The sequence below is a fragment of the Diplotaxodon limnothrissa genome, linkage group LG3 (genome assembly GCF_057381915.1).
Source record: "Diplotaxodon limnothrissa isolate DT_005_m linkage group LG3, D_limnothrissa_male_GT1.1, whole genome shotgun sequence".
NCBI lineage: Eukaryota > Metazoa > Chordata > Actinopteri > Cichliformes > Cichlidae > Diplotaxodon > Diplotaxodon limnothrissa.
In genome coordinates this window covers 60523059-60536116 of record NC_140598.1, presented here as the reverse complement: position 1 = coordinate 60536116, position 13058 = coordinate 60523059, and the positions used below count along the sequence as shown (strand labels likewise).

The 13058-nt window shown below is 42.7% G+C and overlaps 1 protein-coding gene across 1 annotated transcript; it reads left to right on the top strand.

The window, feature by feature from the left end:
* The first annotated feature begins 7881 nt into the window (after positions 1 to 7881).
* On the top strand, positions 7882 to 12853 carry LOC146636752 (neuroligin-2-like). Its single transcript, XM_085350364.1, has 6 exons — positions 7882 to 7999; positions 8143 to 8160; positions 8271 to 8434; positions 10410 to 10563; positions 11353 to 11719; positions 12025 to 12853. Exons 1-6 carry the CDS (start codon positions 7882 to 7884, stop codon positions 12851 to 12853), a joined length of 1650 nt encoding a protein of 549 aa, XP_085206490.1.
* The last annotated feature ends 205 nt before the right edge of the window (positions 12854 to 13058 follow it).

Here is a 13058-nt window from a genome sequence, read left to right as displayed (position 1 = left end):
CTCATCCATTTAAAACATCTTTGGTTGCGTTTAAATGTAAAATGCACAAAATTCCTCACGATCGTGACTCCTCACGTCAGCAGGCTTGGTTAGACGATCACAAAAAAATGACTCGCAAAGATGTTTTAAGTGGATGATTCCTCATCCATTTAAAACATCTTTGGTTGCGTTTAAATGTAAAATGCGCAAAGTTCCTCGCTATCGTGACTCCTCACGTCAGCATGCATGGTTAGACGATCACAAAAAAATGACTCGCAAAGATGTTTTAAATGGATGAGGAATCATCCATTTAAAACATCTTTGGTTGCGTTTAAATGTAAAATGCGCAAAATTCCTCGTTTTACGCAGGACTCCTCACGTCAGAATGCATGGTTAGACGATCACAAAAAAATGACTCGCAAAGATGTTTTAAATGGATGAGGAATCATCCATTTAAAACATCTTTGGTTGTGTTTAAATGTAAAATGCGCAAAATTCCTCGTTTTACGCAGGACTCCTCACGTCAGCATGCTTGGTTAGACGATCACAAAAAAATGACTCGCAAAGATGTTTTAAATGGATGAGGAATCATCCATTTAAAACATCTTTGGTTGCGTTTAAATGTAAAATGCGCAAAATTCCTCGTTTTACGCAGGACTCCTCACGTCAGCATGCATGGTTAGACGATCACAAAAAAATGACTCGCAAAGATGTTTTAAATGGATGATTCCTCATCCATTTAAAACATCTTTGGTTGCATTTAAATGTAAAATGCGCAAAATTCCTTGCGATCGTGACTCCTCACGTCAGCATGCTTGGTTAGACGATCACAACAAAACGACTCGCAAAGATGTTTTAAGTGAATGATTCCTCATCCATTTAAAACATCTTTGGTTGCATTTAAATGTAAAATGCGCAAAATTCCTCGCGATCGTGACTCCTCACGTCAGCATGCTTGGTTAGACGATCACAAAAAAATGACTCGCAAAGATGTTTTAAGTGGATGATTCCTCATCCATTTAAAACATCTTTGGTTGGGTTTAAATGTAAAATGCGCAAAATTCCTCGCGATCGTGACTCCTCACGTCAGCAGGCTTGGTTAGACGATCACAAAAAAATGACTCGCAAAGATGTTTTAAGTGGATGATTCCTCATCCATTTAAAACATCTTTGGTTGCGTTTAAATGTAAAATGCGCAAAATTCCTCACGATCGTGACTCCTCACGTCAGCATGCTTGGTTAGACGATCACAAAAAAATGACTCGCAAAGATCTTTTAAGTGGATGATTCCTCATCCATTTAAAACATCTTTGGTTGCGTTTAAATGTAAAATGCACAAAATTCCTCACGATCGTGACTCCTCACGTCAGCAGGCTTGGTTAGACGATCACAAAAAAATGACTCGCAAAGATGCTTTAAATGGATGATTCCTCATCCATTTAAAGCATCTTTGGTTTCGTTTAAATGTAAAATGCGCAAAATTCCTCACGATCGTGACTCCTCACGTCAGCAGGCTTGGTTAGACGATCACAAAAAAATGACTCGCAAAGATGTTTTAAGTGGATGATTCCTCATCCATTTAAAACATCTTTGGTTGCGTTTAAATGTAAAATGGGAAAAGTTCCTCGCTATCGTGACTCCTCACGTCAGCATGCATGGTTAGACGATCACAAAAAAATGACTCGCAAAGATGTTTTAAATGGATGAGGAATCATCCATTTAAAACATCTTTGGTTGCGTTTAAATGTAAAATGCGCAAAATTCCTCGTTTTACGCAGGACTCCTCACGTCAGCATGCATGGTTAGACGATCACAAAAAAATGACTCGCAAAGATGTTTTAAATGGATGAGGAATCATCCATTTAAAACATCTTTGGTTGCGTTTAAATGTAAAATGCACAAAATTCCTCGCGATCGTGACTCCTCACGTCAGCAGGCTTGGTTAGACGATCACAAAAAATGACTCGCAAATATGTTTAAATGGATGATTCCTCATCCATTTAAAACATATTTGGTTGCGTTTAAATGTAAAATGCGCAAAATTCCTCGCGATCGTGACTCCTCACGTCAGCATGCTTGGTTAGACGATCACAAAAAAATGACTCGCAAAGATGTTTTAAGTGGATGATTCCTCATCCATTTAAAGCATCTTTGGTTTCGTTTAAATGTAAAATGCGCAAAATTCCTCACGATCGTGACTCCTCACGTCAGCAGGCTTGGTTAGACGATCACAAAAAAATGACTCGCAAAGATGTTTTAAGTGGATGATTCCTCATCCATTTAAAACATCTTTGGTTGCGTTTAAATGTAAAATGCGCAAAATTCTTCACGATCGTGACTCCTCAAGCATGCTTGGTTAGACGATCACAAAAAAATGACTCGCAAAGATGTTTTAAGTGGATGATTCCTCATCCATTTAAAACATCTTTGGTTGCGTTTAAATGTAAAATGCGCAAAGTTCCTCGCTATCGTGACTCCTCACGTCAGCATGCATGGTTAGACGATCACAAAAAAATGACTCGCAAAGATGTTTTAAATGGATGAGGAATCATCCATTTAAAACATCTTTGGTTGCGTTTAAATGTAAAATGCGCAAAATTCCTCGTTTTACGCAGGACTCCTCACGTCAGCATGCTTGGTTAGACAATCACAAAAAAATGACTCGCAAAGATGTTTTAAATGGATGAGGAATCATCCATTTAAAACATCTTTGGTTGCGTTTAAATGTAAAATGCGCAAAATTCCTCGTTTTACGCAGGACTCCTCACGTCAGCATGCATGGTTAGACGATCACAAAAAAATGACTCGCAAAGATGTTTTAAATGGATGATTCCTCATCCATTTAAAACATCTTTGGTTGCATTTAAATGTAAAATGCGCAAAATTCCTTGCGATCGTGACTCCTCACGTCAGCATGCTTGGTTAGACGATCACAAAAAAATGACTTGCAAAGATGTTTTAAGTGGATGATTCCTCATCCATTTAAAACATCTTTGATGGAGTTTAAATGTAAAATGGGCAAAATTCGTCGTTTTACGCAGGACTCCTCACGTCAGCATGCATGGTTAGACGATCACAAAAAAATGACTCGCAAAGATGTTTTAAATGGATGAGGAATCATCCATTTAAAACATCTTTGGTTGCATTTAAATGTAAAATGCGCAAAATTCCTTGCGATCGTGACTCCTGACGTCAGCATGCTTGGTTAGACGATCACAACAAAACGACTCGCAAAGATGTTTTAAGTGAATGATTCCTCATCCATTTAAAACATCTTTGGTTGCATTTAAATGTAATATGCGCAAAATTCCTCGCGATCGTGACTCCTCACGTCAGCATGCTTGGTTAGACGATCACAAAAAAATGACTCGCAAAGATCTTTTAAGTGGATGATTCCTCATCCATTTAAAACATCTTTGGTTGCGTTTAAATGTAAAATGGGCAAAATTCATCGTGATCGTGACTCCTCACGTCAGCATGCTTGGTTACCCGACAACATTAAAACGACTTGCAAATATGTTTTAAATGGATGATTCCTCATCCATTTAAAACATCTTTGGTTGCATTTAAATGTAAAATGCGCAAAATTCCTAGCGATCGTGACTCCTCACGTCAGCATGCTTGGTTACCCAACAACATTAAAACGACTCGCAAAGATGTTTTAAGTGGATGATTCCTCATCCATTTAAAACATCTTTGGTTGCGTTTAAATGTAAAATGCGCAAAATTCCTCGCGATCGTGACTCCTCACGTCAGCAGGCTTGGTTAGACGATCACAAAAAAATGACTCGCAAAGATGTTTTAAATGGATGATTCCTCATCCATTTAAAACATCTTTGGTGGAGTTTAAATGTAAAATGGGCAAAATTCGTCGCGATCGTGACTCCTCACGTCAGCATGCTTGGTTAGACGATCACAAAAAAATGACTCGCAAAGATGTTTTAAGTGGATGATTCCTCATCCATTTAAAACATCTTTGGTTGCGTTTAAATGTAAAATGCACAAAATTCCTCACGATCGTGACTCCTCACGTCAGCAGGCTTGGTTAGACGATCACAAAAAAATGACTCGCAAAGATGTTTTAAGTGGATGATTCCTCATCCATTTAAAACATCTTTGGTTGCGTTTAAATGTAAAATGCGCAAAGTTCCTCGCTATCGTGACTCCTCACGTCAGCATGCATGGTTAGACGATCACAAAAAAATGACTCGCAAAGATGTTTTAAATGGATGAGGAATCATCCATTTAAAACATCTTTGGTTGCGTTTAAATGTAAAATGCGCAAAATTCCTCGTTTTACGCAGGACTCCTCACGTCAGAATGCATGGTTAGACGATCACAAAAAAATGACTCGCAAAGATGTTTTAAATGGATGAGGAATCATCCATTTAAAACATCTTTGGTTGTGTTTAAATGTAAAATGCGCAAAATTCCTCGTTTTACGCAGGACTCCTCACGTCAGCATGCTTGGTTAGACGATCACAAAAAAATGACTCGCAAAGATGTTTTAAATGGATGAGGAATCATCCATTTAAAACATCTTTGGTTGCGTTTAAATGTAAAATGCGCAAAATTCCTCGTTTTACGCAGGACTCCTCACGTCAGCATGCATGGTTAGACGATCACAAAAAAATGACTCGCAAAGATGTTTTAAATGGATGATTCCTCATCCATTTAAAACATCTTTGGTTGCATTTAAATGTAAAATGCGCAAAATTCCTTGCGATCGTGACTCCTCACGTCAGCATGCTTGGTTAGACGATCACAACAAAACGACTCGCAAAGATGTTTTAAGTGAATGATTCCTCATCCATTTAAAACATCTTTGGTTGCATTTAAATGTAAAATGCGCAAAATTCCTCGCGATCGTGACTCCTCACGTCAGCATGCTTGGTTAGACGATCACAAAAAAATGACTCGCAAAGATGTTTTAAGTGGATGATTCCTCATCCATTTAAAACATCTTTGGTTGGGTTTAAATGTAAAATGCGCAAAATTCCTCGCGATCGTGACTCCTCACGTCAGCAGGCTTGGTTAGACGATCACAAAAAAATGACTCGCAAAGATGTTTTAAGTGGATGATTCCTCATCCATTTAAAACATCTTTGGTTGCGTTTAAATGTAAAATGCGCAAAATTCCTCACGATCGTGACTCCTCACGTCAGCATGCTTGGTTAGACGATCACAAAAAAATGACTCGCAAAGATCTTTTAAGTGGATGATTCCTCATCCATTTAAAACATCTTTGGTTGCGTTTAAATGTAAAATGCACAAAATTCCTCACGATCGTGACTCCTCACGTCAGCAGGCTTGGTTAGACGATCACAAAAAAATGACTCGCAAAGATGCTTTAAATGGATGATTCCTCATCCATTTAAAGCATCTTTGGTTTCGTTTAAATGTAAAATGCGCAAAATTCCTCACGATCGTGACTCCTCACGTCAGCAGGCTTGGTTAGACGATCACAAAAAAATGACTCGCAAAGATGTTTTAAGTGGATGATTCCTCATCCATTTAAAACATCTTTGGTTGCGTTTAAATGTAAAATGGGAAAAGTTCCTCGCTATCGTGACTCCTCACGTCAGCATGCATGGTTAGACGATCACAAAAAAATGACTCGCAAAGATGTTTTAAATGGATGAGGAATCATCCATTTAAAACATCTTTGGTTGCGTTTAAATGTAAAATGCGCAAAATTCCTCGTTTTACGCAGGACTCCTCACGTCAGCATGCATGGTTAGACGATCACAAAAAAATGACTCGCAAAGATGTTTTAAATGGATGAGGAATCATCCATTTAAAACATCTTTGGTTGCGTTTAAATGTAAAATGCACAAAATTCCTCGCGATCGTGACTCCTCACGTCAGCAGGCTTGGTTAGACGATCACAAAAAATGACTCGCAAATATGTTTAAATGGATGATTCCTCATCCATTTAAAACATATTTGGTTGCGTTTAAATGTAAAATGCGCAAAATTCCTCGCGATCGTGACTCCTCACGTCAGCATGCTTGGTTAGACGATCACAAAAAAATGACTCGCAAAGATGTTTTAAGTGGATGATTCCTCATCCATTTAAAGCATCTTTGGTTTCGTTTAAATGTAAAATGCGCAAAATTCCTCACGATCGTGACTCCTCACGTCAGCAGGCTTGGTTAGACGATCACAAAAAAATGACTCGCAAAGATGTTTTAAGTGGATGATTCCTCATCCATTTAAAACATCTTTGGTTGCGTTTAAATGTAAAATGCGCAAAATTCTTCACGATCGTGACTCCTCAAGCATGCTTGGTTAGACGATCACAAAAAAATGACTCGCAAAGATGTTTTAAGTGGATGATTCCTCATCCATTTAAAACATCTTTGGTTGCGTTTAAATGTAAAATGCGCAAAGTTCCTCGCTATCGTGACTCCTCACGTCAGCATGCATGGTTAGACGATCACAAAAAAATGACTCGCAAAGATGTTTTAAATGGATGAGGAATCATCCATTTAAAACATCTTTGGTTGCGTTTAAATGTAAAATGCGCAAAATTCCTCGTTTTACGCAGGACTCCTCACGTCAGCATGCTTGGTTAGACAATCACAAAAAAATGACTCGCAAAGATGTTTTAAATGGATGAGGAATCATCCATTTAAAACATCTTTGGTTGCGTTTAAATGTAAAATGCGCAAAATTCCTCGTTTTACGCAGGACTCCTCACGTCAGCATGCATGGTTAGACGATCACAAAAAAATGACTCGCAAAGATGTTTTAAATGGATGATTCCTCATCCATTTAAAACATCTTTGGTTGCATTTAAATGTAAAATGCGCAAAATTCCTTGCGATCGTGACTCCTCACGTCAGCATGCTTGGTTAGACGATCACAAAAAAATGACTTGCAAAGATGTTTTAAGTGGATGATTCCTCATCCATTTAAAACATCTTTGATGGAGTTTAAATGTAAAATGGGCAAAATTCGTCGTTTTACGCAGGACTCCTCACGTCAGCATGCATCTTTGGCTCTCCAACGGGAGATTGAGAGACCAGCGTTGGACTGGTTTCCTCTCCACTTGGTGACAGTGGGGAGGAAAAACTGCCTGTAAACGAGGACAAACCTCCGGCAGAACCAGGCTCAGGAGGGGACAGTCAACTGCCGGGACTGGTTGGTGGGGTTAACAGAGGTGGAGCAAGACGAGGCTACATCAGGTGAGGAAGCTGTAGCGTCTCTCCTCTGGAACAAGTGGAACCATTTCTTCTTTACGTACTTTCTTACTTTTCCAGGAGCGCTTTTCTTCTCCAGGATGATTTCTCAGCTCGTGGATGGTTTCTGATGCTGCTGCTGAAACGAACTGAAACTTGCTGTTGCTCACCCCTATTTATAGAAAAACATCAAAGGATTCTTAAGATCTATGACATCATCACTCCCTAAGCCAATGAGATTGTCGCTTTGGAGCGTGATGTCACAGGAGGCGGGCCACGCCCCCCGCCGCCATGACAGCTTCAGCTATGGTTCGTACGTGTTGTGTAGTCGGTTGCAACGTTAGATCTCACGATCGTGAAGGCAAGAAACTGGATAATGGGCTCTTTTCATCGTTTTCCATCCTGGCGGCGACGTGAGGGATCCCATGTATCCGATATCACCAAACAAAGACGCCAGGCATGGATTGCAGCGGTGAGACGAGCGGATATCGAGTTCCGTGCAATCTCCAGCTTTTTGTTGGTTTGCTCGCGGCATTTTCTCTCCGGTGAGTTCTAAATTAATTCATATCACTATTAAAAGGCTTTTAGTGTTTTTTCTCAATGCGCTGCGGTCATAGATAATGAGATAAAACATGCTAACGTGTGATGCTGCACAACCACGTCATGTCGACTGAGTAGCTTTTGATTTGGCATTATTTCAGGCAAACCAGCATATGAAATGGATGTAACAAATCCAGACTGGGCACCAACACTGGGGCACGACGACAAACCTGTGTCAGACTCGGACCGGCACGCAAGGCGTATGCAACAGAAGCGAAAAAGAGCACCCATTGCAGGTAAACACCCCCCCCTCCAAAAACATACTAAATTGCTCTTATGGTACACTAATCCACACATAACTTAAAGATGAATCACACACATGTCATTGGAATATTGGTGTACATTAACCTTTTGTCTATGCACTATTTTTATCTTACAGGCTTGATGATCGATGAAGGTCTGACAGAAGAACAACAACAAAATAAACATGTCATGGAGGCAGTGGACAGCAATTGTGTTGGACAAGTGGAGGTTGACGTACCAGCTGCAAATGTGGACAGTGGTGATGGAGTGACAGCGTCACGGAAGCTGAAGGGCAGACGAAGGATTGTGTGTGCAGTCAACAGGGCAGAGCAGAAATAAACCGGCTGTTGGAGGAGAACAGACTGCTTCGAGCACAGTTGCAAAAGACAGAGCTGAATGAAACTTTCTTAAAGGACGATACCGAAAAAGTAAGATATTACACTGGACTACATTGTTATGCTGTCTTAATGTCCCTCTTCAACACTGTCAAAGATTTCCTGCCAATATCAAAGAAACTGACAGGTTTCCAAATGCTCTTACTCACACTAATGCGTCTGAGACTTGATCTTCCAGTCCAGCATCTTTTCATCTATTCGATGTGTCCCACAAAACACTGTCTTCTGTCTTCACCGATACCATTGATGTTTTGTATGCCCGCTTAGGAGCACTGGTGCACTGGCCTGAGAGGCACTGTCTGCAGGCGACAATGCCTCCACAGTTTACTGAAACTTTTGGAAAACGAGTAGCCATCATTGTTGACTGTTTTGAGATTCGAACAGAAAGACCATCTAATTTAAAGGCACGCGCACAAACATACTCTCATTACAAGGGTACACACACCATAAAATACCTCATCGGGATTACACCCCATGGAGCTATTTCTTTCATTTCCAGGGGATGGGGGGGTCGTGCATCAGATAAACACATCACAGAGAGATGTGGCATTCTTCAAAAGCTGTTACCAGGGGACGTAGTATTGGCTGACAGAGGCTTTAACATCAGAGATGCTGCAGGAATGATGTGTGCACAGGTCAAGATTCCAGCTTTCACAAAAGGCTACGACGTGCCCACCTGAGAATTCACGTTGAGCGAGTAACAGGTAGTTTGCGCAACAAGTTCAAAATGTTACACACTACAATGCCAATCCGATTACTCTTATCATGTGACGATTGATAAGATCGTTAAGGTTTGCTGTGTTTTTGTTAATATGTGCCCCAGTGTTGTTGTCAAACCAGGGCCAAATGACACTTGCTCCTGTTGAGTATTCTTAAAGCTGTTTTTTTGGATGTACAGTACATTGTAAATAGTTGTAATTTGTGTGAAGAAACATTACAGGCTATTTAGAGCAGCACGTTGTTTCGAGAAGTATTTCCCAACAAGTTCAGGAAGGCACAGTTTACGAAAGAAGTCTTGTGCTTGCTTTAAGCGCGGTTTCCAGAAATCCACAGCAGGGAAGACGCGAATCCCAGCAAGGTCTCTCTGTGTCCACACAACGAGGTCACAGTGGTTGGCGCCCGTAACAATTTTTTCAAAGTACCGTCTCTTGGCGTCTTGCACAATCGGTCGCGATACAGCCCTTTGTCTTTTGCGCTGATTTTGAGCATGGTTCTGGCAGTCCCGAATCCAACACTCTAACACTGTGTGCTTGTTTTGCTTTCTGGCCTACTGACATGGCGCCGTGATCCCACAATGCACTGCGGCGTGATGTCAACTCCAAAGCCCTATTTTTTTTAAACTGTTTTCAAACTTAACTTAAAATTTCAGTGTTTTATTTGTATATTTGTATATTGCAAAATCACAATAATCTTCCAATTTAGAACTACAAGTAAAAAAAATTTATTTTCATAAACCACGCAGAGCCGCGCCATAAGGACTAAAGAGCCGCGTGCGGTTGCCGACCCCTGATCTAAAGGGTTTAACAAAAAGCTTCCTGCTGGAAAATGAAATGTCCCCACTGGGCGATCGTGGCTCAAGAGTTAGGGGTTCGCCTTGTAATCGGAAGGTTGCTGGTTTGAGCCCCGGCTTGGACAGTCTTGGTCGTTGTGTCCTTGGGTAAGACACTTCACCCGTTGCCTACTGGTGGTGGTCAGAGGGCCTGGTGGCATCAGTATCCGGCAGCCTCGCCTCTGTTAGTGAAAGTGAAACATGCTTTCATCTGTTTTTGGTAATGTGCTGGAAAAGCTTGAAAATCGACCTTGAATGTGCTTAAAAAGTGCTTACAGTTATTATTACAGTTTATAGCAGGACTTTCATGGCAACAGCTAATCTTTATTTTGTTTACTGGGAAATGAAATGCTGCCAATTCACAAAGCTGTGTTTCAGCCGCACTTCCTGTTATAGACTTGTGATGCACACAGGCTCTGTTCCAGCACTCAGCATGTTCTTCCTCATTTTCTCCACCAGGGGGAGTTCCTAAACTATGACATCCTGATAGGAGTGAACCAGGGAGAGGGGCTGAAGTTTGTGGACGACAGTGAGGACAACGATGGCATCTCAGCTGCGGCGTTCGACTACACCATCTCCAACTTTGTTGACAACCTCTACGGATACCCAGAGGGTGAGGACGCCACCTCTGTACACTGCCACTTTTTCAGTTATTCCATTTTACAGCCTCCTCTCACTTAACTGCATTTTGCAGCATCATCAGGTTTTGTCTTATTAGGAGCCGCGTTTGTTGATCTGTTAGTTTTTTTCTGTTTGCTGTATTCATTAAAATAAACGGATAATCATCAAAATGACAAATGTGGACAATTATCAAAGCTTACATTACAGTTCTGACAGCTTGAGTTCACATGAATTTTCAAAAGAATATAAAAACCTGTGAAAGTGCTTTAAGCGTTTAAAACATGCGAGTAAAGAATGGAATCAGTAACATGTGAGCCCAGTGAAGTGCATCAAACAAGACAAGCGTGCTAAAGAGAGCCACTCATCCACATCACGGCGTGTCTGCGCCTTAACCTTTGAGGCTCTGTGGGCAGTAATGCTATCATCCCCCAGGTAGTCGGCTCCCAATCTCAGTGTCTGTGTTTCTGACAGATCGGCCTGCGAACCCCTCACAGCCGGACCACAGTCACAGTACAGACATGTTTGGATAATGCAGTCATGCTTCCTCTCTGCTGCCTGTCACTCCTTCTGTTATCTGAAAGAGTTTTTTTTTCCTCTCTAGATTTCTCACTCGCTTCCTGGCTCTTGGTTCATCTCACCAACATTTGCTTTGGTTTCATATCTTTTGATCAGACCGATCTCTTAAAAAATGTCTTACACTGCTGTTACTTTACTCTTAGCAGTTTTTCACTTTTATCTTTCTGCCTCATTCCTTTTGTCCCCTCCTGTGCTTCTTCACCAGGCAAAGACATCCTGAGGGAGACCATTAAGTTCATGTACACAGACTGGGCGGACAGGGACAACGGCAACATGCGGCGGAAGACTCTGTTGGCCCTGTTTACGGACCACCAGTGGGTGGCACCAGCTGTGGCCACTGCCAAACTCCATGCTGAGTTTCAGTCCCCAGTTTACTTTTACACGTTCTACCACCACTGCCAGACGGAGACGCGGCCCGAGTGGGCCGACGCCGCGCACGGAGACGAGATACCTTACGTGTTCGGCGTACCGATGATCGGTGCCACAGACCTGTTCCTGTGCAACTTCTCCAAGAACGATGTGATGCTGAGCGCTGTGGTCATGACTTACTGGACTAACTTTGCAAAGACTGGGTAGGCCTCATGTCATAGTAGTTTAAACTGTACACGTTACTGTATGTTCTCTGATAGCCTTCTAGTCATCTTGAATACTTGAATCTAGGTTGCTAGTTTAATTCTCGTGTGGCTTTGAAGAATTGAACATACTGGTTGACCAAAAGCATCCAGATCCCAGAGCAGCCGGTTGGTCTTAGATAGTTGAAAGGTTGCACAGAGAATGGGCCTCCTGTCTGTATTCAGTGTATTGATGCCACATGTTACTTATAATGGAGACTGAATATAACTTTGAACTGAAACGTTTAACCTTTATGCTCCACCAGGGACCCCAACCTGCCCGTCCCTCAGGACACCAAGTTCATTCATACCAAGCCCAACCGCTTCGAGGAGGTCATCTGGACCAAGTTCAACTCGAAGGACAAGCAGTACCTTCACATCGGTTTGAAACCTCGTGTCAGAGACAACTACAGAGCTAACAAAGTGGCCTTTTGGCTGGAATTAGTCCCTCATCTTCACAGCCTGCACGACGTGCTCTTTCCCACCACTACGCGCTCCCCTGCAGGCCGTGACCCCGGCACCACGAGGCCCAGGAACAACGTTCCTCGAACCACTCGTCATCCTTACCCTACCTTCCCGTCAGATCCTGAGACCGAGGGCTCAGAGCGCCCGCCCCAGGACCTCTTTCCCGGAGACACCCGCGACTACTCCACCGAACTGAGCGTGACTGCTGCAGTTGGAGCGTCGCTCCTCTTCCTCAACATCCTGGCCTTCGCCGCCCTTTACTACAAGCGTGACAAGCGGCACGAGATGCGCCGGCACCGGCTGTCCCCTCAGCGGGGCGGCCCCGCCAACGACCTGGCTCACAGCCAGGAGGAGGAGATCATGTCTCTGCAGATGAAGCACTCGGAGCACGACGCTCACCACGACATGGAGCCCCTGCGACCCCACGACATCCTGCGGCCCGCCTGCCCTCCCGACTACACCCTGGCGCTGCGCCGCGCCTCCGACGACGTGCCGCTGATGACGCCAAACACCATCACCATGATCCCCAGCACCATCACCAGCATGCAGCCTCTTCACGCCTTCAACACATTCCCCTCCACCGGCCACAACAACACCCTGCCACACCCCCACTCCACCACCAGGGTATAGTAGGGACAGGCCCGACACAGCGCCACCTAGGGACCAGGAACACTGGCTATTATATTTGCTACTTTTGGTTTTTGGTTTTCTCCCGCAGAGAAAGAGCATCGCAGGAGCTCCTGAAGTCAAACGACGCCTCCCAGCACTCATTTATTAAAACGGAGTCGATGCCAAAAGTCTTAAACGTTAGAATCAAAGCAACAGCTGTGAACTC

Excerpts from the sequence above, each read along its gene's own strand:
- LOC146636752 (XM_085350364.1), top strand. The coding sequence starts at position 7,882 with ATGGATGTAACAAATCCAGACTGGGCACCAACACTGGGGCACGACGAC. Across the intron at positions 10,564-11,352 it reads CCTCTACGGATACCCAGAGG|GCAAAGACATCCTGAGGGAG; the intron begins GTGAGGACGCCA and ends CTTCTTCACCAG. Across the intron at positions 11,720-12,024 it reads ACTAACTTTGCAAAGACTGG|GGACCCCAACCTGCCCGTCC; the intron begins GTAGGCCTCATG and ends ATGCTCCACCAG.